This window comes from Molothrus aeneus, chromosome 9 (assembly GCF_037042795.1).
Source record: "Molothrus aeneus isolate 106 chromosome 9, BPBGC_Maene_1.0, whole genome shotgun sequence".
NCBI lineage: Eukaryota > Metazoa > Chordata > Aves > Passeriformes > Icteridae > Molothrus > Molothrus aeneus.
The window spans coordinates 2,708,778-2,733,147 of record NC_089654.1 but is presented as its reverse complement, the minus strand read 5'-3'; the positions used below and the strand labels follow the sequence as shown (position 1 = coordinate 2,733,147).

The 24,370-nt window shown below is 52.6% G+C and overlaps 1 protein-coding gene across 7 annotated transcripts; it reads right to left on the bottom strand.

Moving 5' to 3' along the window:
• Positions 1-2,210: 2,210 nt before the first annotated feature.
• On the bottom strand, positions 2,211-23,873 carry KANK4 (KN motif and ankyrin repeat domains 4). 7 transcript variants are annotated; one of them, XM_066555580.1, is made up of 10 exons: positions 23,782-23,873; positions 13,105-13,183; positions 10,008-11,819; positions 8,959-9,070; positions 7,466-7,672; positions 6,852-6,939; positions 6,266-6,485; positions 4,782-4,924; positions 3,124-3,324; positions 2,211-2,514 (listed from the first exon to the last, which is right to left on the bottom strand). In XM_066555580.1, exons 2-10 carry the CDS (start codon positions 13,118-13,120, stop codon positions 2,425-2,427), a joined length of 2,889 nt encoding a protein of 962 aa, XP_066411677.1. In that variant the 5' UTR covers positions 13,121-13,183; positions 23,782-23,873; the 3' UTR covers positions 2,211-2,424. The 7 variants fall into 7 exon arrangements, with proteins under 7 accessions (XP_066411677.1, XP_066411682.1, XP_066411680.1 ...); XM_066555585.1 differs by having other exon boundaries at positions 6,266-6,482; XM_066555583.1 differs by having other exon boundaries at positions 10,008-11,816.
• Between the last annotated feature and the right edge of the window lie 497 nt (positions 23,874-24,370).

Genomic DNA, 24,370 nt, shown 5'->3' with positions numbered 1-24,370 from the left:
AAATTGTGTTCAGCCAAGCTCCTCATCATTCTTTCCCCTCACAGCTGATGGGCTGCTGGATGCTGAGCCTGTAAAGATCATTAGATTAATTCCTTTTCTTGCCGTGACTTCATTGTCTCCATTGGTCTGCGCAGTGCTCGCACTGGGGGTGTGTTTCTCCTTGCCTATATTTAGTTTGATCTCTACAGTGATACTGGAATATATAAATTGAGGCTGGCTCTGGCTCTTTGTGGCACTGAGATCCCACAGATGATTTTTTTTGTGCAGTCTGGTACTTTGACAGCAGGGATTTTGGGCACTGGGAGATGCCAGGGGCAGCATCAACCCATCCATGATCCCTCAGGGTCCACATGAGCAGAGGAGCTGCTCCAGAGGCTCCTCCTGGGGGAGCTGCTCCTCCCTGGGGAGGTGGTTGGGAGGGCAAAGAGGAATGATGAGGTACAGAAATGAAAATCAACATCCTGGGGGTGCATTGACCAGCCTGGGCTGCAGGGATGGGAACAGGAGGGAAAAGGGGCAGGGGAAGGCAGCAAACTCTGGGATGCCTCCCTGCAGAGCTGCAGCACACCCCAAACTTCCCTGTCCCCAAATCAAGGGGAGGCAGGCACTTCCCAAAGCCACCCTGATGGTTAGCAGAAAATCCCCCACATTTATTCTGCTGAAACAGGAACTTTTACCTTCCTCAGGGAAGCAGCAGGAAAATTCCTCTCTGCAAGTGTAGATCCAGAGCCGTCAGGGAAAAAAACTCAGTGAAAACTGTCAAAAAATTGTGTTATGGATCTTTTTGTTTGCAGCTGGGCCTGGCAGAGATGCCTGTGCTGGCTTTTGGACACACATTGGGGGAATTTGTGCAAAAAATATCCCACCTTGGCATATCTGTGCAGGGACCCCTCTGGGGATGTGGGGGGTGTCACTGATCTGAAGAAAAGCCTCAACAATGGCTGGTTTGGTGCTGTGCAGGTGTGGGAAGTCACCCCAGAAAAGCCACAGCCATGGGGACAGGAACACACACAGGGAAAGGTTTAATTCATTTTATTTGTACATAAAGGAGGCATTTTGGGTTATAGATTAAAAAGAAAATAAGGCAGATAGAAGTTTGAGATAGAGAATGCCTGGACTAAAAATGTGAAGAAAAGATTGAGCAGATGGCAGATTTCCATGGCAAACAGAGGTCAGGGCTGTTCTCCCCTCCCTGCAAGGATGGGGGCACAAGGCAGCTCAAGAGACATTTTGTCAGGATGTGAACTGACTGAACAACAACCAGAGTGGGCCAGAATTTACTTCTGCTTACAAAAATAAAAAAGTAATTAGCTAATCAGGGAAATGTGGGTGTGCTCCACCAAAGCCAAGGGAGGGCACCCACTGGGTCCTGACATAGCAGAACAAGAAAAGTGGGGCCTGAGCCCTGCCTCCCTCTGTGTCAGCAAAGGGATTTAAGAAAAAACCCAGATTTGGGGCGATGCTGGACCCTGTGGGTGCTCCATGGTGGGGAGACCCAGTCCCAGCACCCAAATCACGGCTTGGCTTTGCAGGAGGAGTTTGGGAATATGAAAACTGAGCAGAGGCAAAGCAAGGAGCAAACACTGCTCCAAAAGGCATCTGCCAGCAAAGGCACTGCACAGAGCTCTTGGACAACACCACCACACCTTGGGCTGGGAATCTGATGGGATTGCAGTGCTTGCAGTGCCCTGCCCCACCCCACCGCGATGCAGAGCCTGTCAATGGGCTGCACTTCCCCGTTAGCTCAAACTTAATTAGGGAAAAATAACAGCCATATGGTAATTCCAAACCCAGGCACAACAATGTCTGCCTGTTTGGGTCTGGCATGCTCAAATATTTTCCTAGAGCATTAATTTTTAATTCTTGCATCAAACCCGCATAAGCAAACATAAATAGGATTTTATGCTTTCCATAATCCATCCAGCTTGTGTTTGTTGTTACATACACTGAGCAATCGCTGCCTGCCACTACTTACAGAAGAGCTGATAATAAATATTAGGACACAAACTTACAAGTTAAATGAGATGCAGTTAAGTAGTCGATTAAAAGGACACCCATAACCTCAGATTACAAAGAACTAAGTATTGCTGCTCTAATGTGCTGAGGAGAGGAGAGGAGAGGAGAGGAGAGGAGAGGAGAGGAGAGGAGAGGAGAGGAGAGGAGAGGAGAGGAGAGGAGAGGAGAGGAGAGGAGAGGAGAGGAGAGGAGAGGAGAGGAGAGGAGAGGAGAGGAGAGGAGAGGAGAGGAGAGGAGAGGAGAGGAGAGGAGTTGTTTGTGGCACAGATCAGGGCTGTGAGTGGGACGAAGGAGGACAATCAGGCACAGGGAGCATTATGTGGACGGTGCAGGGAGCTCCTGCCCTGTGGCCCCGCTGCATGGCCCTGCCCCAGCAGGGATGCTCAGGGAGGAGTGCTGGCTCCCAGCTCACACCGGGAGGGAGGGGCTGAGCTCGATGTGAGCTCGCAGGAGAGCAGCGATGTCCCCGTGGGCCAGTGACAGCGCCGAGTTCCCGCCCTGCAGGACACAGAGGGGACACATCACCGCCAGAGTGAATCCCTGCTCCGTCCCCAAGCCTTCCCTCCCTCCTTTCCTCCCTGCCTTACAGTGAGTCACCATCCCAAACCCCCCTCTGGGCCCCAACCACACCAAACTCAGCCCAGCTGTGCCTCTGCCCGGCCCCAGTGCCCTCCTGCACATCTCAGATAAAATTATGGTTGAATTAGAAAATAGTTCCATAATTCCAAATGCAGCCCTGTGGCCTGGCAGGAGGAATTTCCACCCACTCCCAACCCAGCCCCATCCCACACATCCCCATGGAGAGGCTCCATTCTCAGGGAAGAGTTAATTGCTGCTAGTTTCTTGGAGCTGAAGCTCTGCTGATTCCACATGCCCAGGATTTCATCTGTTTTTTTTTTTTAGGGTTACACCAACGCTCCTGCCCAGCCCATGGCTGTCACAGCCACCCCATCCACAGCCCAGCAGCACCAAAACCAGGGGTTTTGGTTCAGAAAATGGACTGAAATCGGCACTTTTCACTTCAAACCCACCCCTGGGAGATTGCTGCCCGGAACAGGAGATCCCCGCTGAGTTTCCCCCGCCTGCGGTGATGCTGTGGAGCCCCACCTTGTCCGTCAGCGTGACCAGGCAGCCGGGCTGCGCCAGGAGCAGGCGGACGATGTCGGCGTTGCCCTGGCGACAGGCCACCATCAGCGCCGTGCTGCCCTCCTCGTCCTGCAGGTTGACATCGGCCCGGCACGCCAGCAGGGCTCGCACCATGTCGTCCCTGTCGTGGCTCACCCCCAGCATCAGCGCGGTCTGGCCGCCCTGCAGGGCCACAGGACAGGCTGAGCGACCCCTGCCCACCTCCTCCCACAGCCCTGCTGCTTGGAGATTAATTATAATAATAAAAATAATTAAAATTAAAGTAAAAATTAAGAAGAAGAAGAAGAAGAAGAAGAAGAAGAAGAAGCAGAAGCAGTTTATATATTATGATCTGATAATATTTACAATAATAAAATAATAGTATAATATATATTATTATATATATAATGGCATAATAATATATAATAGTATAGTATATATAATAGTATAATATATTGCTAAAATACATTATATAATATATTATTATGTAATAGTTATAATATAATAATTGTTATAACAGTTGTATAATATATAATTATTATTACTAAATAATAATTATTATAATATATTATGATCTGATAATATTTACAAAAATATAATAATATAATATATTATTAACATTATTCATATATATAATGGTATATATAATAACATAATATATAATATAATATTATGTATAACATAATATACAATATAATATAATATAATATAATATAATATATATGGTATATATAATAGTATAATATATTATTACAATATATTTTATAATATATAATATATTACTATATAATAATTATAACAATAGAATAGCTATAATAATATTGTAATTATTATTATATAATTTTATGTATTATTATTTTATGTATTATTATTATTATTATTATTATTATTATTATTATTATTATTATTATTATTACTGCACATATAGAATAATTGAATCATTTAGATTGGTCAAAGCTCTCTAAGATCACCAAGTCCAACCATTCACCCAGCACCGCCAAGCCCACCACTAACCCACATCCCATAACCAGGTATCATAACATTGCATGTTATTATTGCATGGTACATGCACTATAATAATTCCTATTATTATTGCATCCTATTGCACGTTGTTATCAAATCCCCTGGGGCTCCCCAGCAGGTGTTGTGAGAGGCACCTGTTCACTTGTGGAGGGCCCTCGCAGCAGCATGGCCAAACTGCCCAGCTGCCCCCAAATGTGGCTTCCCCAAATCCTCCTGGGCAGTTTATTCAGATCTGGACTAACTTTTACAGCAGTGTGGGAGCAGAGATGGGTGAGGGCACTCTCGTCCCTAAACCAGAATGCGTGACTCTGATGAAGCTCACCAGCAAACCTTGAGCTCCCACACCCTGAGGTTCACCCCTCGCTTCTCATTTCTGATTTTTGCCTCAGAAAAACTTGTTTGCAAAATTTCCAGCTTTTTTTTTAGTTTCTCCATTTGCCCCAGCTGTCACACCCCTTCCCAGGGAGCTGCTGGGTGGCCACACTCAGATAAAGTTTATTTTGGAACGTTTGGGAAGCAGCAACTCCCACCCCATTCCTGCTGCCGAGCCTCAGCCTGGCGCTGCCACGGAAGCTAAGGAACCCAAATGACTGCCCCAGCAGTTTCCTGTCACACACCTGGGCAGCTTTCAGGTTGACATCCCCCTCCTTCAGCAGCCTCATCACCACCTCCATGTCCTGGCGGGTCTCGGGGGCCGCCAGCGGCGTCAGCATCACGGCCGTGTAGCCAGCACGGTTCTGCAGGTCCAGGCAGCACTTGCCTGCAGGGGATGCATCCAGCCCGTGGGGGATCACCCAGAGGGAACAAAAAGGAAAGAGGGACTCATACAACATGGGACACATTCCCAGAAAAAGGAGTTATTCCATAATAATACAGGACGCGGATTTATCTGTTTTGAATATCCAGGCTTGTGAGCGCAGCATTAAACGGCCCCTGGTGCTCCAGTTAATTACAACTGTTGAGGTCAACTCAATTAACTTTGAAGACCACAACAAATAGAAATTAAAGGGGGATAATTAATGCCTCAAGCACATGCTGGTTGGAGCTGTGGGCTGTTTGCTTTGGCTCCAGTGGCAAGGGAGCAGCAGAGAGACGCCCATCACCCAACGGGCTAGGAAAACATCCTGGCCCCGTTTCACTCATTTTTCACTTCAAAGAGCCCATTTCCAGCTCCTCCACGAGGAATGAGCCGTGGCTGAGGGTGAGGGCTCGGGTCCAGCCTCACCCTGAGGAAGCAGCTGCCTCAAACCCTTCCCTCCCCGCGCCTCTGCGGCAACAATCGGGTTATAGATGTGTATGATAATCTGCCATTTCCCAAACATTTCATGGATTGTCTGGCCCATGAGAAAAGGCCAAAGTGCCTCTATTCTCTCAGAGCACGAGCACATTTTTGCCCTGTACAGGCTCAGCTGAGATTTTTGTTCTTTCATTGCAACACAAGCTGAAAGTTCAATAGTTTAACATGGGAGTTTTTCTGCAGTTCTGGGGAGTTTCTTATGCTCTCAGGGGTCTGATCCTCCTGCCCCAAGCCGTGATGTGGCTTTGGCTGCTGCAAGAAGCTGGGGAGCCACCCCATCCCACCTGGACCGGGGCCATGAGGGACATGCCTTTGGATCCAGCAACCCTGAGCCATCCCAAAGTCAGGCTGCAAAGCCCCCAGGATGTGTGAGGGCTGTGATGAGCCTTCACGGCAGCTGGGACCCCTGATGACATCCATGGGCCCAGAGCTGAGCTGTGGGGGAGGATGCTGGTCTTGAGGTCAGCCAGGTCTCCTGGATGGACCTCAGCCCCATCCTTGCACTTTGGATGGATCTTGGGCTCCTGTTTTTCTCCTGGATGGACCCTGCCTCCATGTTTGCCTCCTGGATGGGGCCCTTGCAGGTAGGTGGCTGTTGGTCCTCAGCCCCACCTCTGTCCCACCTCCTTTAGCTCCTGACTGAGCTCCCTGGGAGGACCCTGGACCTCCTTCAGTGTTTGCCATGTCTGGGACCGTCCATGTCCCCCTGTTCCCCGTGCTGCCATCCCTCATGGGACCACGACCCCGTGGCAAGGGCCACTGCCACAGCCAGAAGCCCTGGCTGAGCAGAGTGGCCGCTCCTACCTGTGTCCAGCAGGAGCTTTGCAACTTGGAAGTTGGAGTGGGACACGCTGTAGTGCAGAGCTGTGTTGCCATTCCTGTCAGGCAGGTTCACCACGGTCTCCAGGAGCTGGGGCTGGATGTCCCCCAGTGCCTCCAGGTACGCTGCCACCACCTCTGGCCTGGAAGCCTTGTGGCTGGACACCTGGAACCACTCCTGGGAGATGGAGCCCAGGACAGGCTGCTGCAAACACAGAGTGTCACTGTCACTGTCCCTGCAGAGCGGTGGCTGGCCCAGCTCCTGGCCCCACCCCGGCAGCACTCAGCCTGTGGGTTTGTGATTGCTGCTGCAACTTGAGGGGGAAAGGAATTTCCTGTGGTAACTTGGATGAGTAACCAGACAAAGCCTTCATCTTTTTTTTTTTTCCCCCCTCCTCTCTTCCTTTCTTTTTGGCTGTTCTAAAACTGACTCAGATGTCACCTCACCCCCCTCTCCTCACAAAGCTGTCCAGAGCACAGCCTGCAATGTGCCACAGGGATAATCTCATCCATTAAAACATGAACAGAGAGCATGAACCGTGTCTGAAACGGGACTGGGAAATATCTGTACCAGATGCTGGTTGCTTCTGCTGCTGATTTCTGGGAGGTGTTCACTGAGGAGCTGGCAGGCAGCAAGGAAATCTTCAGAGGGTTTGCATCTAAAGGGAAAAGACTTTTGTAAATCCACCATGGAACAGGAGATATTGAACCAAGTAGGAGAACACAGGCAGATTAGGTTGGAATATGTTCAACACATTTAAGTGTTTAAATTATGGGACACAAGTTGTCCCATTGACTTGACACAGATTTTAGGTACAAAGCCAAGCACTCAGGCAGAGGTTTAAGCCCAGAATCACAGATTTATGTGGTCAGTTTCATCTATTACAAAAATCCTTAAGGTGGGGTAAAAAAATCTTATTCCTGAACCTGCAAAGAACTTTACCAAAAAACTTTCCATGAGAAGGGAGAAATGAGCTAACTCACCAGACATGACTCAGTGTAGGGCCTGAATCAATCCCCATTAGATTCTGTAGTAACTCAGAAAATATTTAGCTCTTTAAAGCCTTTTCCCTTTACTGCAGAGGTCACCACTGCTGTTCCACCAGAAGAACTCCTAACCCAGCCCTGCAGTCCCGTGTCCTGTGGCCACCATGGGTGTCACCACCCGGTGTCCTGGTTGGTTACCTGTGAGCCTGGTGCTGAGAGCAGGGTGCTGCTCCTGCTGATGCCTCCTGCTCATCATCATCCTCCTCCTCCTCACACTTCTCCCCTGAGGAAGGCCCTCTGCTTTCCCTTCCATCCTGCTCGGGCTCCACGTCCCCGGCTCTGTCCTCGGTCTCGGTGTCGCTGTCCTCACAGCTGGTGTCCTCTTCACTTGACGTTGTCTCGTAGCTATTTGAGGACACCAGAGGTTACTCCCTCCTTCCCCAGCCACAGCCACGGGGCCTGACCAAGGCTCATTGCCCCCAATGGGCCTTGGGTGAAGCCCAGAGTGACAAGCAGCAAGTTAAAAGGTCTGAGCGGCGGCCGAAGTCGGGGTTAGTCTTTGTTTGGCTCCTTAAGCAGCAGGAGTGTGGCAGAAGCAGTTAATGAGCAGCAGGCAAGGTTACTTCAGGGTTTGGAGGGATGTCCATCACACACAGCCCAGGCAGGGCTGAGAGCTGCCTCCCTGCTGGGAGCTGCTGACACGGTGGCAGGGTGACAGCAGCACGGCCCCCGTGGCAAGGAGGGACTCGAGGTGGCATCGGCAGCCTCGAGGAGCATGAGACAAAAGCTGTGTTTGCACAGCTTTTGGGCTGAAGTCTTTTGGGCTGGATCCATCATTCCAGCAGCCCTGACAGACATCTCTCCTCTGGTTGTCTAAAAGCATTAATATTAATAATGTCTTCCACAAAACAGAACGTTCACTCGGATGGACCCCAGAACTTTCCTCAAAGTAACCAAGACTCCTCCAGTCCCTACAAGTTGTAGCCATTTGGCATTTCCCAGCAACTGGGAAGTCAGGGGAGCAGGATGTGAGCAGAAAGCAGCACCCAGGCTGGCACACACAGCTGTCTGCCCAGCCCAGGGACAGTGACACGTGTCCTGCACTCTCCATGCCAGCACACATTCACCTCAGCAGGAGGTGCTGCCTCTGCTCAGCTCACAGGCCAAGGAGTGTTGGATATTGGACACACCTGGAGTGGGGAGCACAACCTAAAGTCTCCTTCACGCCAAGGTAATCCCTTATTCACCATAAAAGTCTCTTCTCAGGCCCTGCACCAAGTGCTGTTGGCTTTGCTGGAGCGTAGGGGCAGGTTAGTGGCAGCGTGCTCACCCAGGCAAGGCTGCTGGCCTCCTCCAAAACCCGCCAAGGGCAGTGGGAATCTTGCCAGGGAATCTTCCCATGGAATATTCCCACCTTCCCCAGCTGGGTTTGGGATGAGGCCCCAGGAGAAGGGTGTGCAGAGAGTGTCAGTCCCCAGCATGTCCCTGCTGCTCTGAACACTGCATCACCCTTCCTTAAGAGGGTTACTCACAGGTGATCAGTGCTGCATTAAAGAAGGGAGAAAAGAGGCTCTGTTTCAACTGGCCTTTTAATCAGGAGGGGAAAAGAGGGGGAAAAGAATGACTTCTCCAGCGATACAGAGGACATTCCAGGTTAAAAGGCAGCTTTTGTCTTCTGAATGGATGCTTACCCACCATTTACCCCAACAAACTGGAGATTCTTTTTGGTCCCATTGCCTCCTGCATGGAAACCATAACCTTTCTTTTTCATGATGGATTTAAGACTTGTGGTTGGAGAGTTTTCTACCAAAATACAAAATAATAGATTAATTAAGCAGATGTGCCATAATTAGCAATAACTATTCCCAACCTCTAGCAACAAGCCACAAACCATAATTGTAAGCATCTTACTTCATCTTATGAGAGTCTTTTGATGTCTTGCAAAACTACAGATGCAGCTGGCCACAACCTGAACCTGCCCTGCCACCTTTAATACAGGTCTCAAACATCTCCAGGTCACTGGGAATATAAAGGAAGTGACTGGGAATTATGTATTTGTCCTATGAATATAAGGAGATTTTACTGGTTTGGTTTTTGGGGTTTTTTTCCCCAGTAGTAATGTATTGGAAAATTCCTATATAAATCTGCTATAATACTACATGGATGAGTTTTTCCACTGGACTTTGAATAGCGTCTATATATTAAGGAATAAGTCACTTATCTATTTGCAAGTCCCTTCCCTCCCTCCCCCAGAGAACAGGCATTGGATTCCCATCTTCATATAAGCTAAAATTATTTTAGATGAAGGTCTGTGAGTGGGGACAGGTCTTTTCCCAGCCTGGTTGCTCAGTCAGTTTGACTGGTTTGGGTTCTGGAGAACTCCACACTGATTTACCCCAGACAAGAACCAGCCTCATATTCTTGCAAACTGAGATGTGCAATCCGAATAAAAAGAATGTTTATTTGATGGAACAGCCACCGGTGTGGCAGCTTTTGGAAGCTGATCCTGCATATAAACGAGCCACTGCTTTCTGAGCTCCTACATATTTTGTTTGCTTTTTTCCATGTCAGATCCATAACCTGTGCCATGCAGAAATTTGCTTTTCTCATCATGCTTTGTTGAGACTATTCCTGATCTGACTGACAACAACTGTTCCACCACATCCCCCCTGCTCCACGCTGGAATAAATGGGAAAAGATTTGGCCTGGGCACATCGAAGCCTGTGCCAATATTATTTACCCAACTGTTGATAGTGCGTGTTGGAATTCTCCTTATCCACAGGGCCTTGGGAGGAGTAGGCAGAGAGCAGGGAGTTCAGGGAATTAACTAACTGGTTCTGGATGGAGCTGAGCTTGGAGGCCGGCTGCTTGATGGCACTGGCCAGCTCAGGGTACCCGTGCTCCAAGCACAGCCACTGCTCCTGCAGGAGCTCCTGGATCTTTTTCACATATTGGCCAATGGGGTCAACAGCCGGGAGCTCCTCATGGCCAGTGGCCCCTTCCTCCTGCAGCCCTTCCCGAGGTTCATCTTCTCCAAAGCCCGCCTTGCTCTGGGCCGCGCTGGGGCCGAGGGAGTTCTGGTGGTTCTGGTTGTGGTCTCCGGGGTGCTCATGGATCTGCAGCTGGCTGAGGCAGGGAGCAGGAGGTCCAGCCTCCATGCTGGCCTCACCAGCACGTCCCTCTGCCCGAGCGCCTGCCGGGGCCTGCTCCCTGCACGCCTCCCCGGCCTGGGCTCTGAGGCTCTCTGCCCTGAGGGTGCCGCAGCCGATGGATCTGGTGGACAGTGGGATATTGACGTTGATGCCCTTGTCCTGGGCCTGCCTGAGCCCTGCCACCTGGGAGAGCTCGGTGTTCACGGCGGCGTCCAGGCGCTGCAAGGCCCCGCTGCTCCGCCGCCTCCGCAGCTCAGCCTCCCTGGCCTTCTCCTGCCACAGCTGCTCTTCCAGCTCAGCTTTGGAGCTGGCCAGCAGCTTAATGCTCTTCTCCTTCTCCTGGACCTCACGATTCTGCTGCTCCAGCACTGCCCTGACCTGCTCGAGCTCCTCTTTCTTCTTGGCCAGCTGCTCCTCCAGCTCAGCGACCTGCTGCTTCAGCGCCGTGACCCCGCCGGGCTCTCCATGCTCAGGGGCTTGGGGAGCACCGCTCTCCTTGTCCCCTCCAGCCTGGACATTCCTCTCCTCACCTTCCTTCAGCACGTTCAGATCCATCTCACTCACACTGAGCCCCCTTTCCACAGAGTCCACGCTCTCCTCCACCAGCCGGAGGGCAGCCGGTGCCGCTGCCTCAGCCCTGACCAAGACGGAGCCGTCGGCGGCATCGCCCTCCTCGGCCCCGCTCTCCACCAGCACCTGCAGCTGCTGGCTCTGCCAGGGGGGCTGCAGGGGCAGAGCCCCGCCGGGCTGCCCCACGGAGCCGTCCGGCTCCATCTCCCGCGGCGGGGCTGAGGCGCTGCCCTCCGAGCTGGGGCGGGAGGCGCTTGCGGAGCCGGGCTGGCCGTGGCAGGGCTGCGGAGGGCTCCGGAGGGGCGAGGGTCCGGCCGGGGGGCTGTGGCCGGGGGGCAGCGCCTCGGGCATGCTGGAGGCTCGCAGCAGCTGCGGCCGCGCCCTCAGCGCGTCCTGCGGCCGGCCCAGCTCCGCCTGAGGCCAGCCCAGCTCCGCCTGCCGCCGCGCCTCCGCCAGCAGCGCCTTCCTCCGGTAGCTCGGCTCCTCGGGAGCTGCCCCGGCCGGCAGCAGGGCCCGGGGCGGCTCCTCGCCCAGGGATGCCTTTCGCTGCGGGAAGGAGCAGGTGGAGGTCCAGCTCTTGCTGGGAGCGGCGGTGGAGCAGCCGCGGGAGCCGCTCTCGGGCAGGCTGAAGTTGCGCGGCAGGGTGTTGAATTTGGGCTGCTTGGCTCTGCGGTGGATGTGCACCCTCCTGATGGTGTTGCCTTTCTCGATGTCGTCCACGTACTTGAGGAAGTCCAGGTCCAAGTGGAAGCCGTAGGGTGTCTCCAGGGAGTAGGGGAGGCTGCGGGGCTGCTCCCTGTCCCCGTCGGGTTTGGGTGGCTGGCCATCTGCTGAAACACCCCCCCAGAAAAAGAAGAAATTATCGAATTTTGGAAAAAAAATTGTTTAGAGCAGGGGGGAGACGTTTATTCTCTTTTCATCTCGGCTTTGGGCAGGCAGCTCATTATCGCGGAGGTTCGTGGTGAAGCTGTGCAGACACACAGTGACACGCACCAAGCTCTGATCTGGTTTTCCAGAGGTGCATCAGGTAATTGTTGCACTGAGGAAGCCAAAAATTTCCTGAAATCATGGCTCTAATTGGCAATTAAGCAAACAGCAGGTTTTGCAGGCAGAGCTACGTGTCTGTGTAGGTACAGAGAGCTGCCTGGTGGATAATAAATCCAGCTCAATGATAGAATGTGGGATCAATCTATGACAATGACATTCTTCAAGGCTTTTAGTTTGGTTTGAACTTTTCAGCGGCATAAGCAGCGCACACCAAGCAGGAAAATCATTGCCTTGCTTCACCTGCAACCACCAGGTCACAAATTATTCCTTGCAAATGACGGCTCTGGGCAGAGGCTGCTGCTCAGAGCCGCAGCCATGCAGAACACGCATCCCAAGGTGACTGGCTCAGCTCCCAGCACAGCTCCTAACTGAGGCAAATCACCACTAAATGGGTGTCACTGTGTCTGCCCACCCAGCCAGCACAGGCAAACAACAGCTCTCCACCAGAGTATCCCACTTTAACACAGCCACCTCCAGCCTGCAAACATTCACAGCCCCCAAATTTCCACCTTGAGGGTTAACAGATAAATTTCTGCACTTTTATGCAGCAAGTCCCTGAAATCGCAGTGGTTTGGGCTGCTCTGCACCTCTGAGCAAACAAGTGAGGAGTAGGAGGCACCAAGGCCCATGGCTGAGCCCTTTGTCTCCACCCTGGAGACAGCTGGAGAGGACCAGGACACTTGGGAGCAGATTTTGGTGCTGCTCAGCACAGAGCATCACTGAGATGCTGAGATGCTGCCTGGGTGGGAAGCAGCACCTGGGAGTCAGAGGGAAGACACCACTGGGGTCATCCCAGGGCACAGGAGCACAGCTGGAGGGTGGGAGCAGGGATCTGTCACAGGTTATGGGAGGACAAATACGTGCTGATCTAGAGCTGGGACCTGCTTTTGCTGGGGTTTTTAAGAAATCTGCATAATAATGAATGATGGATTCTTCACCTCTTGGCCCCACATCTACAGAACAGGTTATTTACAGCATTTCTGGTAAGGAAATTACTCCAGGGCTGGTTGGGCTTTTTTTTTTTTTCAAGGAATAAATGAACAAATAAACATCCTGTAGGCTCCATACCTTCTGTCTTCTCCATGGTGGGGTCTAACTGGGCTGTCACTTAAGCATCTTCTGACAGGGGCTGAGGAGTCGCTTCACCCTTGAAAAAAGAAATGGATACTTCTAATTTAATAAAATAACACACTCAGCCATGTGAACTTCATCTCTCCTTAAAGCCTTACAAGCCTTCAAAGGCCACCCCCTCCCACTTCCCATCTTCTGCAGCCCAGTGGTGTCCAAGGCTTTGAAGCTGCTAAAATCAACAGCTCCTTTTCCAGAGGCAACAACTTGTGCTTGACAGACACATCCCAGGGAGCTGGTCCTTGTAAAACATCCCCTGCATTACAGAGGGTTTGACTGCCAGCGAGGACAGACAGACATTTGGGATGGCTTGAGATCGATGGCACAGCCGCCTGTGAGCTGGAGATAGCCAACATGATAAAAGCTCCCTGACAACAGGGATATAAACTACACACAGAAATGACCGGTTTGCCTTTATTTTAAAATCCACAACGAGCAAAGATTCAAAATTTATGTTGAATCTCATTCAAATGACAGCCATTCCTTCAGAGCATGTCCCTACTGTTAAACAGAACCTCCACCAAATTGCACTGAAACACACACAAATTGCTTTCAGCTCAGGGAACAACTTCAGGTGGAGATCTACCACAGCCAACAGTGAGATCTTCACATCATTTCTGGGCTGTGTTACCAGAAATGGTAACACATTCCCAGCTCCTTCCCATCACGTGGGCACGGATGAGACCCTGCTGGAGCACGAGAAATTAAGGCTGGGAACGACCAAGAAAGGTCCTGGGTGAAACTTCTCACTTCCAGATCCTTTAGAAAGGCACAGGGAGGAGGCATGGAAGGGTGAAGGAGGTCGGGGCAGTTGGAGATCACAGCAAGAGGCTCCCTGGCCTGTGTGAGAAGGACAGCAACGCTCCAAGTGAGAAGGTCTGGTTTCAATTTCTGCCTCAGAGGATGACGTGGGAGTTTCCTGAACAGTAGGTTGTTTGTTTATGATTCTCCTTACAGTATCTAGTTTGGTTCCTGGCCAGAGACGGCGCAAAAGCTGCTTGGAAGTCCATCCCTGCTCCTCCAGTGCATCCCTGAGCTATGCAACACTCTCAGGGCGGGACCAGCAGCACAGAGCCTGTGCTGAGCCAGCCCCAGCTCACACCCATCTCATGGACCAAAACAACAGAGTCTGAACTCATTTTCTGCATGCAGAGCTTTGCCTCAGTGAGGGCTCCAGCACCTGACCCCAGTTCCAGAGCTCCCCAGGAAGGGGCTCCAGCTGACCTTTACCAAAGACCAGCTACAAAATGAAGTCAAATCCTGCTGGATTGTTACCACAGGACACTGCCACATCCCTGGAAGTGTCCAAGGCCAGCTTGGACAGGGCTCTGAGCAACCTGGGATGGTGGAAGGTGTCCCTGCCCATGGAATGAGGTGATCTTCAAGGTCCCTTCCAACCCAAGCCCTTCTATACTTTGAAAGATCAAAACCTTTTAAAGAAACAATCAGTTGTCAATCCCGTGGGCATGTTTGTGGTCAATGTAGAGTCCTTGATGGGAAGTCAGGAAGGTGCCAGCCCAAGGAGAACACCAAAGCTCTCCAAAGCTCCAGCAGGGTCACAGAGGGTCACGTTGATGCCCACCCAGCACCTTGTGAGCTCCTGGAAAGCTCCTCAAGTGCTCTCCAGTTAACCACGCTCCTTCTACAAAGGACAACTCCTTCTGTCTCCTCCTGCCAGAGAACAGCACGTGCCAAAACAAACACCAACCTCTTTCTCAAATGTTGTTTCTTCCCCTTAATTTTCCGACTGCAGCCAATTCCAGCCTGACCAGCTACACTCCACTCTTCTAGGTCATTTATTCAGAAAGGGGGGGGGGGGGAAGCCAGTGAATAGGATGGTTTTTAATATCTAGATAATGACATTTGGATCATTTATGAGCTGGCTGGGTCCCAACTCTGCAGCCCAAATTGATACTATGACTACTCTCCTTTGACCAATCTACTTCAAAATTGCCTCGTAAAAGGATGCTGAATGTCCCCAACCAGCTTGCTGATGCTCTCCTGCCCCCTCCGGGGCAGCTCAGGCATGGAGAAGATGGCTTAGAGCCAAAAATGTGCCTCTTTGGACCCCACAGCCAATCTCCCATGCCTGTCCCCAAGAAAAATGAGATTAAAATATGAAGTCATCTGCCAGAGGTAGCAGACCCCTACACCCAGGGTCCATAATTTGAGGCAGGGTAACAGTTTTAGGTGCATCCCCATCCTGCTAAAACCTGTTAGCCTGACCCTCTGCCAAGTTCTATACTTGCTGAGTTTTCTCTGTTAAATGAAATTGAAGAACATTTCTTTTTCCCCCCATGCATCGCTGATTCCTACCTTTGCTACACAGAGGGGAGGATTAATCCAGATTGGAATTAGGCTGTTTTTCTCAAGGCAGGAATAAATGCATACAGAAATGGAAACGGAGAAGCCAAATATGTGAGAAGGCAACAGCACAGAGCGAAGTGGTTTTATTCCCGGGGGCAGGGACAATGCAATGTCTTTTTAACCAGCCTGGACTCAAGCACTGGCTCTTTACACTCACATTTAACCCCTCTTTCACTCCATCCCACTTGCCAGGCAAAGTGAGCAGCTCCCCCATCCACCCCAGCCAGCAGGAAGGAGAGCACCATGACACCCCCAAACATTTGAATTACAAATTAACTCAACCACATACCACAAATACCCCACAAAATCCATTCTCCCAGAGTGTCTTGCTAGTAATTTTAACTAGGAAACAGTTAACCCTGAGCCTATAAACAACAAGATAACCCACCAGCACGTTAGCACAGTCTGGTTAGCTGTAACACAACACGATCTGAGCTCTGCCTGTCTGTTCTCCTGCACTGCAGCAGCGGCTCCAGCACTTCGTGGTGAAAGGAAAAACTGGTTAGCAAAGCATTTTGTCAGGTTACCTGCTCAGGCTGGCACCCACAAACGCCCCGGGGAGCAGCAGCTCTCGCCTCCCTCCAAAGCATCTTCTGCCACGCCGGAGGCGGCAGCGGAGGGCTCGGAGCAGCGAGCGTGGTGTGGCTGCACCCCAGGCTGCTCCAGCAGCTACAAACTTGGTCAGCTGAGCTGTGACCTTGCTCAGAAAGCAAATACAAGTTTAAACCAAGAAGCACAGAGAGGGATTGATTTTCCAACAGAGCAGCCCACGGCTCTCGGATGACCTTTGCGAGGACAGTTCAATCCCGGTGCACAAAACGAGTTACTTTTCCACGGAATAGTTCTTTTTCCCAGAAAACACAGAGTGCCGAGCGCTGCCCGGGCTGTCGAGGGGGGTGCTGCCTTATCAGGGCTGATAATTGAAGAGAGAGTCAATAATTAACGGCGGCGTTGCTGCTGTACCTGATGCTGCGGCTGCAGCCCTCCGCATGCTGCACCTCCGGGCTGGAGCATTAGCAATTCCAGGAGCGCCTCTCCCGAGGAAACGCAGCCGCGGCTCGCCGGCGGCAGCCTGGGGGGAGCTGCAGGAGCCCTCCGTGTCCCCAGATCCTCCGTGTGGAGCAGGCACAGCCCCCTGTCCCCTCTGGCCGTGCCCATCCATCCGCAGCGCCCCGCACGGCATGGGCGGCACGGGCAGGGGGTGTCCCGGTGTCCCCGGGGGGGGGGGACAGTGGCACTCTCCCTATCAAACTCTCCAGCCCTCGGCTCTGGGGTTATCCATCCGAACTTCCAGCGGGCAAGGCAGGGTCAGCTGGCAGAGCAGACACTGGAACAGGCTGCCCCAAGAAGCTGTGGCTGTCCCTGGATCCCTGGAAGTGGCCAAGGCCAGGCTGGATGGGGCTTGGAGCAGCCTGGGACAGTGGAAGGTGTCCCTGCCCATGGCAAAGGGTGGAACGAGATTTAAGGGCTTTAAATCCCTCCCTCCCAACCCAAACCAGTCTGGGATTCTGTGATTTTGGGCAGGGTGGCTCAGTGATGGGCAGAGTGCCCGTCCCAAGCCTGTCCTGAGCTCCTGCATTGGCATTCCCCTCGGGCATCCTGGATTGCTGCCCCTCCAGGCTGGCAGCAGGGACAAATCCCTCAGTCTCTGCACTCAACTCGCAACAGCCTCATGCTTGCAAAGGCCGAGGGGTTCAGGGCTGCAAAACGCTTCCAGGGCTGGGAAAGAAAATCCTGGGAAGTGAAGGCATCCCCTGGGAGCTGGGGGCTCTGCTGGGGGCTCTCACCAGGGACTCCCATCACTGAGCAGCACCAGCACCTTTCCCATGGCTGAACGAGCAGCACAGCCCGAATCTCATGCTGGGGAGGAAAACCACATCTTGTGGCTGTGTGAGAGCAGAGCTGCTGGCGCTGCTCCAGCTCCCTGCACCCCCCAGACGGGACTTTAACACATTAACTTTGAAGAAAAGCAGACAAGTTTTGCCTTTGCAGGAAGCAGAGTATCTGGAGGCACAGAGAGCCAGCAGTGTTTGTCCTTTTGCCAGCCCTCCCCGAGGCACGGATGGGTTAAACTTCCTACCCGAGGAATGAGAAATCATTGAAATTCTGCCTTTCCCAAACTCTGCCTTTCCCACGCGGCTCCGTCCCACACCGCGCGGGGCCGTGGCTTTCTGCTTTCACAAGCAATTACTGAGCCTCAGCTTCCAAACCAACTCCAGGGCACGCTGGCTCCTTTTCCCTTTTCTGCTGAATTCCTCTGCTTTAGTTACGCTCGTGTGTCTCTTCTGAGCACACTCTGCTGCTTGTGTTCTCCAGGCAAAGCAGCACGATGGGAAAAACACACGTATTTCTATATGATGCTGATTTTAAAGGCATTCTGAGAGAATTGTTGGGTTTTCCCACTGGACAGAGCTAGCAGGAAGCTTTAATTTGGAGCATTTCCTCATTGCAATTACCTACATACGACCTACAGTTGTTCCCACATTTAATCCCTCCGGAACTGAAGAAGTCTGTGACCCCTTAAATAAGCTTTTAATCAGGAGCTACGAAGGGAAGGAGTCAAAACACGCAAATTAATTAATTATGGGCTGGTGCTTGATGGATTTACATCCAGCCTCTGATAGCTTTGCCCAAGGGGGTTGCTGCAGGGTGGGCAGTGGGGAAGGGGCTCACCAAGATTGTTCCCCAGGCATGAGAACTGAGGTCATGGCCTGAAACTGCTGCTGCTTCACATCAGGCACCGCAGCTGCCGGGGGGGGGTTTGCTCTGCTCCCGTGGATGAGAGGAACCAGACGGCTCTGAAGTGGCTCAAGAGCCATCCCATCCACCCCCCTGGCCACCACTGCTGCCTCCCTGGGTGCTGGCAGGGCTGCTGCCCTCCCCTCCCCACAGAGAATCCCTGTGGGATGGCAGGTTTGGGCTTCATCCCCTCTCCTCTCCACCACGGGTCCATTCAGGTTGGAAGGGACAACTGAGATCATCCAGCAGGGTCATCCCAGAGCACCCTACTCAGGAGTGTGTCCAGAGGGGTCTGGGATATCCCCAGTGAAGGAGACTCCACAGCCTCTCTGGACAATGTGCCCAGGGCTCGGTCACTGCCTAGGGAAGAAGTTCTGCCTCACGTTCAGGTGGAAATTCCTGGGCATGATTTTCTGCCCATTCCTCTTGTCCCATTGCTGGGCACCACTGAGCAGAGCCTGGTCCATCTGACACCTCCCTTTGGATACTTATACCCATGGATGGGGTCCCTTCTCAGTCATCTCTTCTTGGGACTGACCAGGCCCAACTCTCTGAGCCTTTCCTGGGCACGGAGATGCTCCAGGCCCTTCCACAGCCTCCACTCCAGGAGCTCCCTCTCGTCCTGAGGAGCCCAGCGCTGGACACAGCACTCCAGATGTGCCTCACAGGGCTGAGCAGAGGGACAGGATCACCCCAGGGTGACCCACAGACAGAGCTGGCCCTCAGCACCCAAAGGGTTACACCCAAACCTGCTCCATCCAGGCGGTCTGGATTGCACAACAACCCGGCTGCAAATGGACATACCAGGAATAAAAATGGCCTCTCGGGGAATATTTGTTGTAGGGATTTTTCAATTCTGTTTTCACTGCAAAGGAAGAAAAATAAGCCACTTCCAGTCTGCTGGGGACCTGCACACGGGTGGGATCTTTGCTGTGATCCTCTGCCCGCTGGCACAGCCGTGGGAAGGAGTTTCCCTCCAGGAGGAAAAGAAAGAGGTTTGAAAACTGTGTGGGATTAAATAAATACTTAGTTAAATAAAAGCAGTTTAAAGTCCTGGTTTGCACTGCAAGGAGCTGTCATGAGGTTTCCCAAAGTGAGAGCAAACAGGGTAGCTGCTGGATGAGATCTGAATCCTGGGAGCCCACCAGCCACCTTCCCACGTGTGTCTGGCATCACAAAATCACCACTGCCAGTGGTCCTGTGCCCCACAGCATCCCTTGGAACGGCAGCTTGAGGCAGCTGAGCTGACCCAGAATTAAAGTGGGGAGACCAGACAATGCCAGAGCCACTGCTACGAACCCAGCAGCACCCAGGAGGGAAAGTTCCCAAGCTGGATCCATCCCAGCCTGCAGCCACACCACACGTGCTGGGCAGGCTTCCCTCTGTGCTGAGGCACAGCAGGACTGGATTTAGGATGCAAAACCTGTTACTTATGGGCCAAGCCTTCGTCCTGGGCCATCAGCACATGGCTGATGACAACAGGACCTTGTTGCACCCCAAGAGGAAACTCCCTTGGCTGCTGCCTGCCTGGGGCATCTCCAGAGCAGAGCTGGGAGCTGGAAGCAATTTGGGAGTGCTGGAGAGGGACGAGCTCTCCCTGCAACCCATCAGCTCGTGGCTGATGATGGAGAGGTCCAGGCTGGCCTCCCACCCCCTCTGCACAAAAAGCAGGGAGGAGGAGCAGCTGGGGCTGGAGCTGGGGGCTGTGCACATGGAAAACATCCTGGAGGCGTGTGGGGCCTCCCCGGGGTCTGAACCAGAGGGTTCACAAGGAAGCTGAATAATGAACCCTGCACCACTCCATAAAGGAGGGGATCCCTTTCCGCAGCCCCCGGGTGTGCAACCCTTGGTGCTTAAGCAGCCATTTCAGGCCCCCTTCCTTCCCAGTGTCTGTAATAAAGCTGTGTGGACTCTGATTTTATTAAAGCTGCTCGTTGCTGTCTAATAAATGTTATGAGCTTCCTGCCAGCATTTCCATTAGAGACGGGTCAGACCTGGAGGTATCAGATATCCAAACTCTCTCCCTCCTTTCTGGCTTACCAGGAGGGGAAAACGATCACATTCACCCCCTCCTCTGATAACCTCTTTTCTGACTGACCTTCAGCTCATTCCAGCCACAGACTCACAAAAGCCTTGGTCAATTCTTGTGATTTTATCCTGTGCCTTGAAAACTGTGGTGTTTTCCCTAAAGTCTTCTTTCCCAGAGCCAGGTGAGCACAAAAAAGCACCCAAAGCCCTGAAACAAAAGTGCTCCACAGTCAGAAGGCAGACAAAAATCTGAGGTGCCTCGTTTCTAACGTTCACTCTCATTGCCTCAATCCCACAAGTTTTGAGGAAAAACAATGAAACCCTGCTATGGCTTCTGGTCTCTACCTCCTTGACCTTGGGACAAGTCAAGCTTTGCTGCCACTGTTACTGAGTAACTCCCACGTGGTCAAAGTGGGAAATTTTAGGTGCTTTTAGGAAAACCCTGTTGTCTGCATTTCTCTTCTCCTCCCTGGGTAACCACTGCAATCCCCCATGGAGCCACGGAGCCATTTCCCATCGATTTCTGACCCCAGCCAACGAGACTTGCATTGATCACACTCCTGACAAGTTCAAAATCCTCTTCACACAGGAACATTTCTTTTTCAGGCCACCTGAAACCACTCTCCTCACTGGCTGGGGCTGCAGAGAGGGAGGATGTGCCACCTTCCTCCTCTGCTGGTGATTTCTGTGTGGATAATGGAAGCTGGGAGCCCTGGGGCAGCATTTCCCACCTTTCACCCATTTAGGAAATGGGGATTTTCCTCCAGGCTTTTGACCTAGCCTCAGCCCTACACCACACATCGCTGGTATAGTTTCAGCTTTCTCACTTACACCACACTCATCCCTGATGGGCAGAGGAACCAGCTGCAGAGATGAATTTAACATATTCTCACTTTGAAGATGGAGATCTCTGTGTCTGGGTAGGTTTTTCACCATATTTCATATTTCTGACTCCATCAAATTGTCCATTTGGGTGGACATTTGGTATTTTTTTAATAATGACACCACCTTCTTTTCCAAGTGCTGTTTAAACCCTGGGATGGGCAGGACTCGAGGCTTCCCAAAACATGAATTCCCCTGAGGTTTAAATAAACAGGGTTGAAGCAGGAGCTCCCTGCAGCCAGTTCCTCCCCACTGCTCTCCCTGGCATTGTCACTGTGAGGATTTCTGCCCCAAGCCATGGGCTCCTTCACACCCCTGGAGTTGGGGTCAGGGTTTTATTGACCAAAATCTGCATCCCACTGCTCTGGAGCCAGGCAGAGTCACATAACCCCTGTCAAGTGGGGCACCAAATGGAAAATACAATAACTTTCCATATTGACTTTTTCCCCCTCATCAATGGGGCCATGCTCATCCCTGTGGCTGCTCCCAAAGCTTCCTTAAAAAGACCCAAGATTTTTTGATGAGTTGGGCTACAACACACAGCAATGAAAATGCGACTTTTAAAATATTTGGCAGCTGTAAAACCACCAAAGGAGGGACCTGAATTGGCACTGAGCTGGTGAATGAGCCTGTGTTCATCCAGCAGCCATGTCCCAGGATGTCAACACCACTCCTGATTCAAGGAATGCTTTGAGAGCAAACCTCTCCCTCCCAAAACATTCCCATTCCAGAGGTTCTTTGGTGGGAAGCAATGTCATATTGGTGGCAAAGAAATCTGTGGGAATGGGACAGACCCAGCACTGCATGAGGGGATGATACCTGGGAGACAAAACCTTGCTCACACCAGGATTTTCTAGAGAGGAGCAGGATGTGACCAGGGTTTTCCTGCTCCCAGGGAACTGCACCAGGAGTCTGACAGAGCCCACAGCAGCAACAGGCTCCCTGACACCTCATCTTCCAGCTCCAGGGCTGTTTTAATGAATCCACTCACTGATCCCTCCTCAACCACAGATTCTCCCTGCTCATCAGGCTGTCATTTCAACAGATATATTTATTTTTTAAATCTTACAATCTAAGTGACAAATAACCAATGATTAACGTGAGGTTACAGGTTTCCCCTCCTCCTTTGCCATCTCAGGTATCATCTCAGAAATCTCAGCTTTTCCCATTTAGCCCATCCAAAATCAAACACAAACCACCTGGAAGACTGCAAAACACATCCAATGGCAAATGCTGATTTTTGTTCACATTGCTGTGGTTGCTACCCTTGCCCTACATGAGCAATGCTTTTGGGTGTTCACCAATTTCATTTGGGTAACACAGCTGAAATATTTAATATCTGGGGTGGCTCTGGACAAGGGAAGTCCTTCCTGCTGGTATCACATCCCAGAGCTGTCAGGAAAACGAGATATCCCTGAAGAGTCCAGACGCACTCCCACCCCTGCAGGGTGAACATCACACCCGGAGCATCCAAACCACCACTTCCTCCATCCCGAACTCACGTGAACTTCCAGCTGACATTATCCAGCCCACGTTCTGCTTCCTCATGGACCACCCAGCCTCTTCTCCAGCTCAGTGATGTGCACCCACCACAGCAGCTCGGCGCTCCCTCCCGATTTCTCCGGGAGCACAGCCCGAGCTCTCAGGCCGGCTGAAATCTGCAGCTGGCCGCTGGGAGCAAGCTGCACTTGAGGAAAGAGCAAGAGCACCGGAGGAAAGTTGTGCGGGGCACGGCTGCTGCCGGCAGAGCTGGGCTGCTCAGAATGCCCCGGCAGCGAGCACGGCCGGGGAAAGGCGATGCTGCCTGCGAGAGAGAGCGCTGCCCGTGCCTCCTGCCCCTCCAGGACACAGGGAACCCGGGCACGGCCCCGGCCAGAGCCAGAAATGAGTTTCGGTGCCAGGAGCTGCTCGGTCCGGGAGGCTGGCAAGGAAACGGGGAGAGGCTGCAGGCAGCGGGGGGAGACCTCGCTCAGCCCGGAGGCTGGGCTGGGGCTCGGCTGAGCCACATCTTCAGGGCTAGGCAGGGTTTTATGGTTCGGCTTTGAGGCTAAACACAGCTCTGGGGACTTCCACTGCAGTGCCCAGGGCCTGGGGGCGCTCCCCAGCCCTCACACGGTGACCTCTGGGGGGTCCCTGCAGGGCTCGGAGCTCTCCTGCCCTCTCCCAGCTGCCCAGCCACGCTCAGTGCCCCCATCCCGGAGCCAGGCGTGCTCTGGAAACGCTCCCGCCCCGAGTGAGCCACGGTTGATGCTGGCCCCGGGCAGCCACGCCAGGGGCCAAGAGCCCTGAGCACCCCCTGAGCATCTTTGGAGCACACCCCGAGCATCCTTGGAGCACCCCCCGAGCACTCCCGGAGCATCCTTGGAGCAGACCCAAGAGCACCCCCTCAGCACCCTCCAAAGCGCTCCCACCCATTCCCTGAGCACCCCGGAGCATCCCTGAGCACTTTTAAAACACCGCTCTGACCATCCTCCAGCGCACCCCAGGAACATCCTCCGAGGCACCCCCCGAGCATCCCCAGCGCTCCCCCCCGGGCAGCCCCGGGCACAGCACCCGGCCCGCAGCCCCCGGTGCCCGCTGTCCCGCCCGGCGCGGCCGTACCTGCCCGGGCAGAGCCAGCGCGGCGCTCCCGCTGCCTCCTCCGGGAGGGACCCGAGGCGGGCCCGGGCCCGGGGGCGGGGCGGGACCCGGTGCCCTCCCCCGGGCAGCGGGGCCGGGGGCGGCCCGAATGGGCTGCGGGCGGGACAGCGGGAGCCAGGGGCAGCGCCTGATGTGGGAGGCCGCTTTTTAGAATTTTTTTTTTTTTGTAAACTTTCCCTCATGCCCGCTGTATTCGGCTGAACGCTTTATTTATACTTTTGTAGCTCATCCTGTTTGCACAGATGCGGATCGAGAGCGGTGGGAAGGAAGGGAAATCTGCGGGGATGGGCTCGGGATGCAGAAGTTGAAGTGTTTTTGCACCAGCTGTTCTCTGGCTCGGCCATTCAGCCCCGCCCGGTTCACTTCGGGCCCTTGTTCCTCAATGCAATCACATGGAAAATGCAGAGAAAAGGGAATTTGGGTTTTAGGCTTTGAGCTTCCCCATGTGCCCAATCCCCTGTGCTCATCCAGCCGCACCAAGTGAGGACAGGCAGAAATCAGTTTAGTGATGCCAAATAATTCCTTCAGCACTAGGTAAAGCTTTTGATGT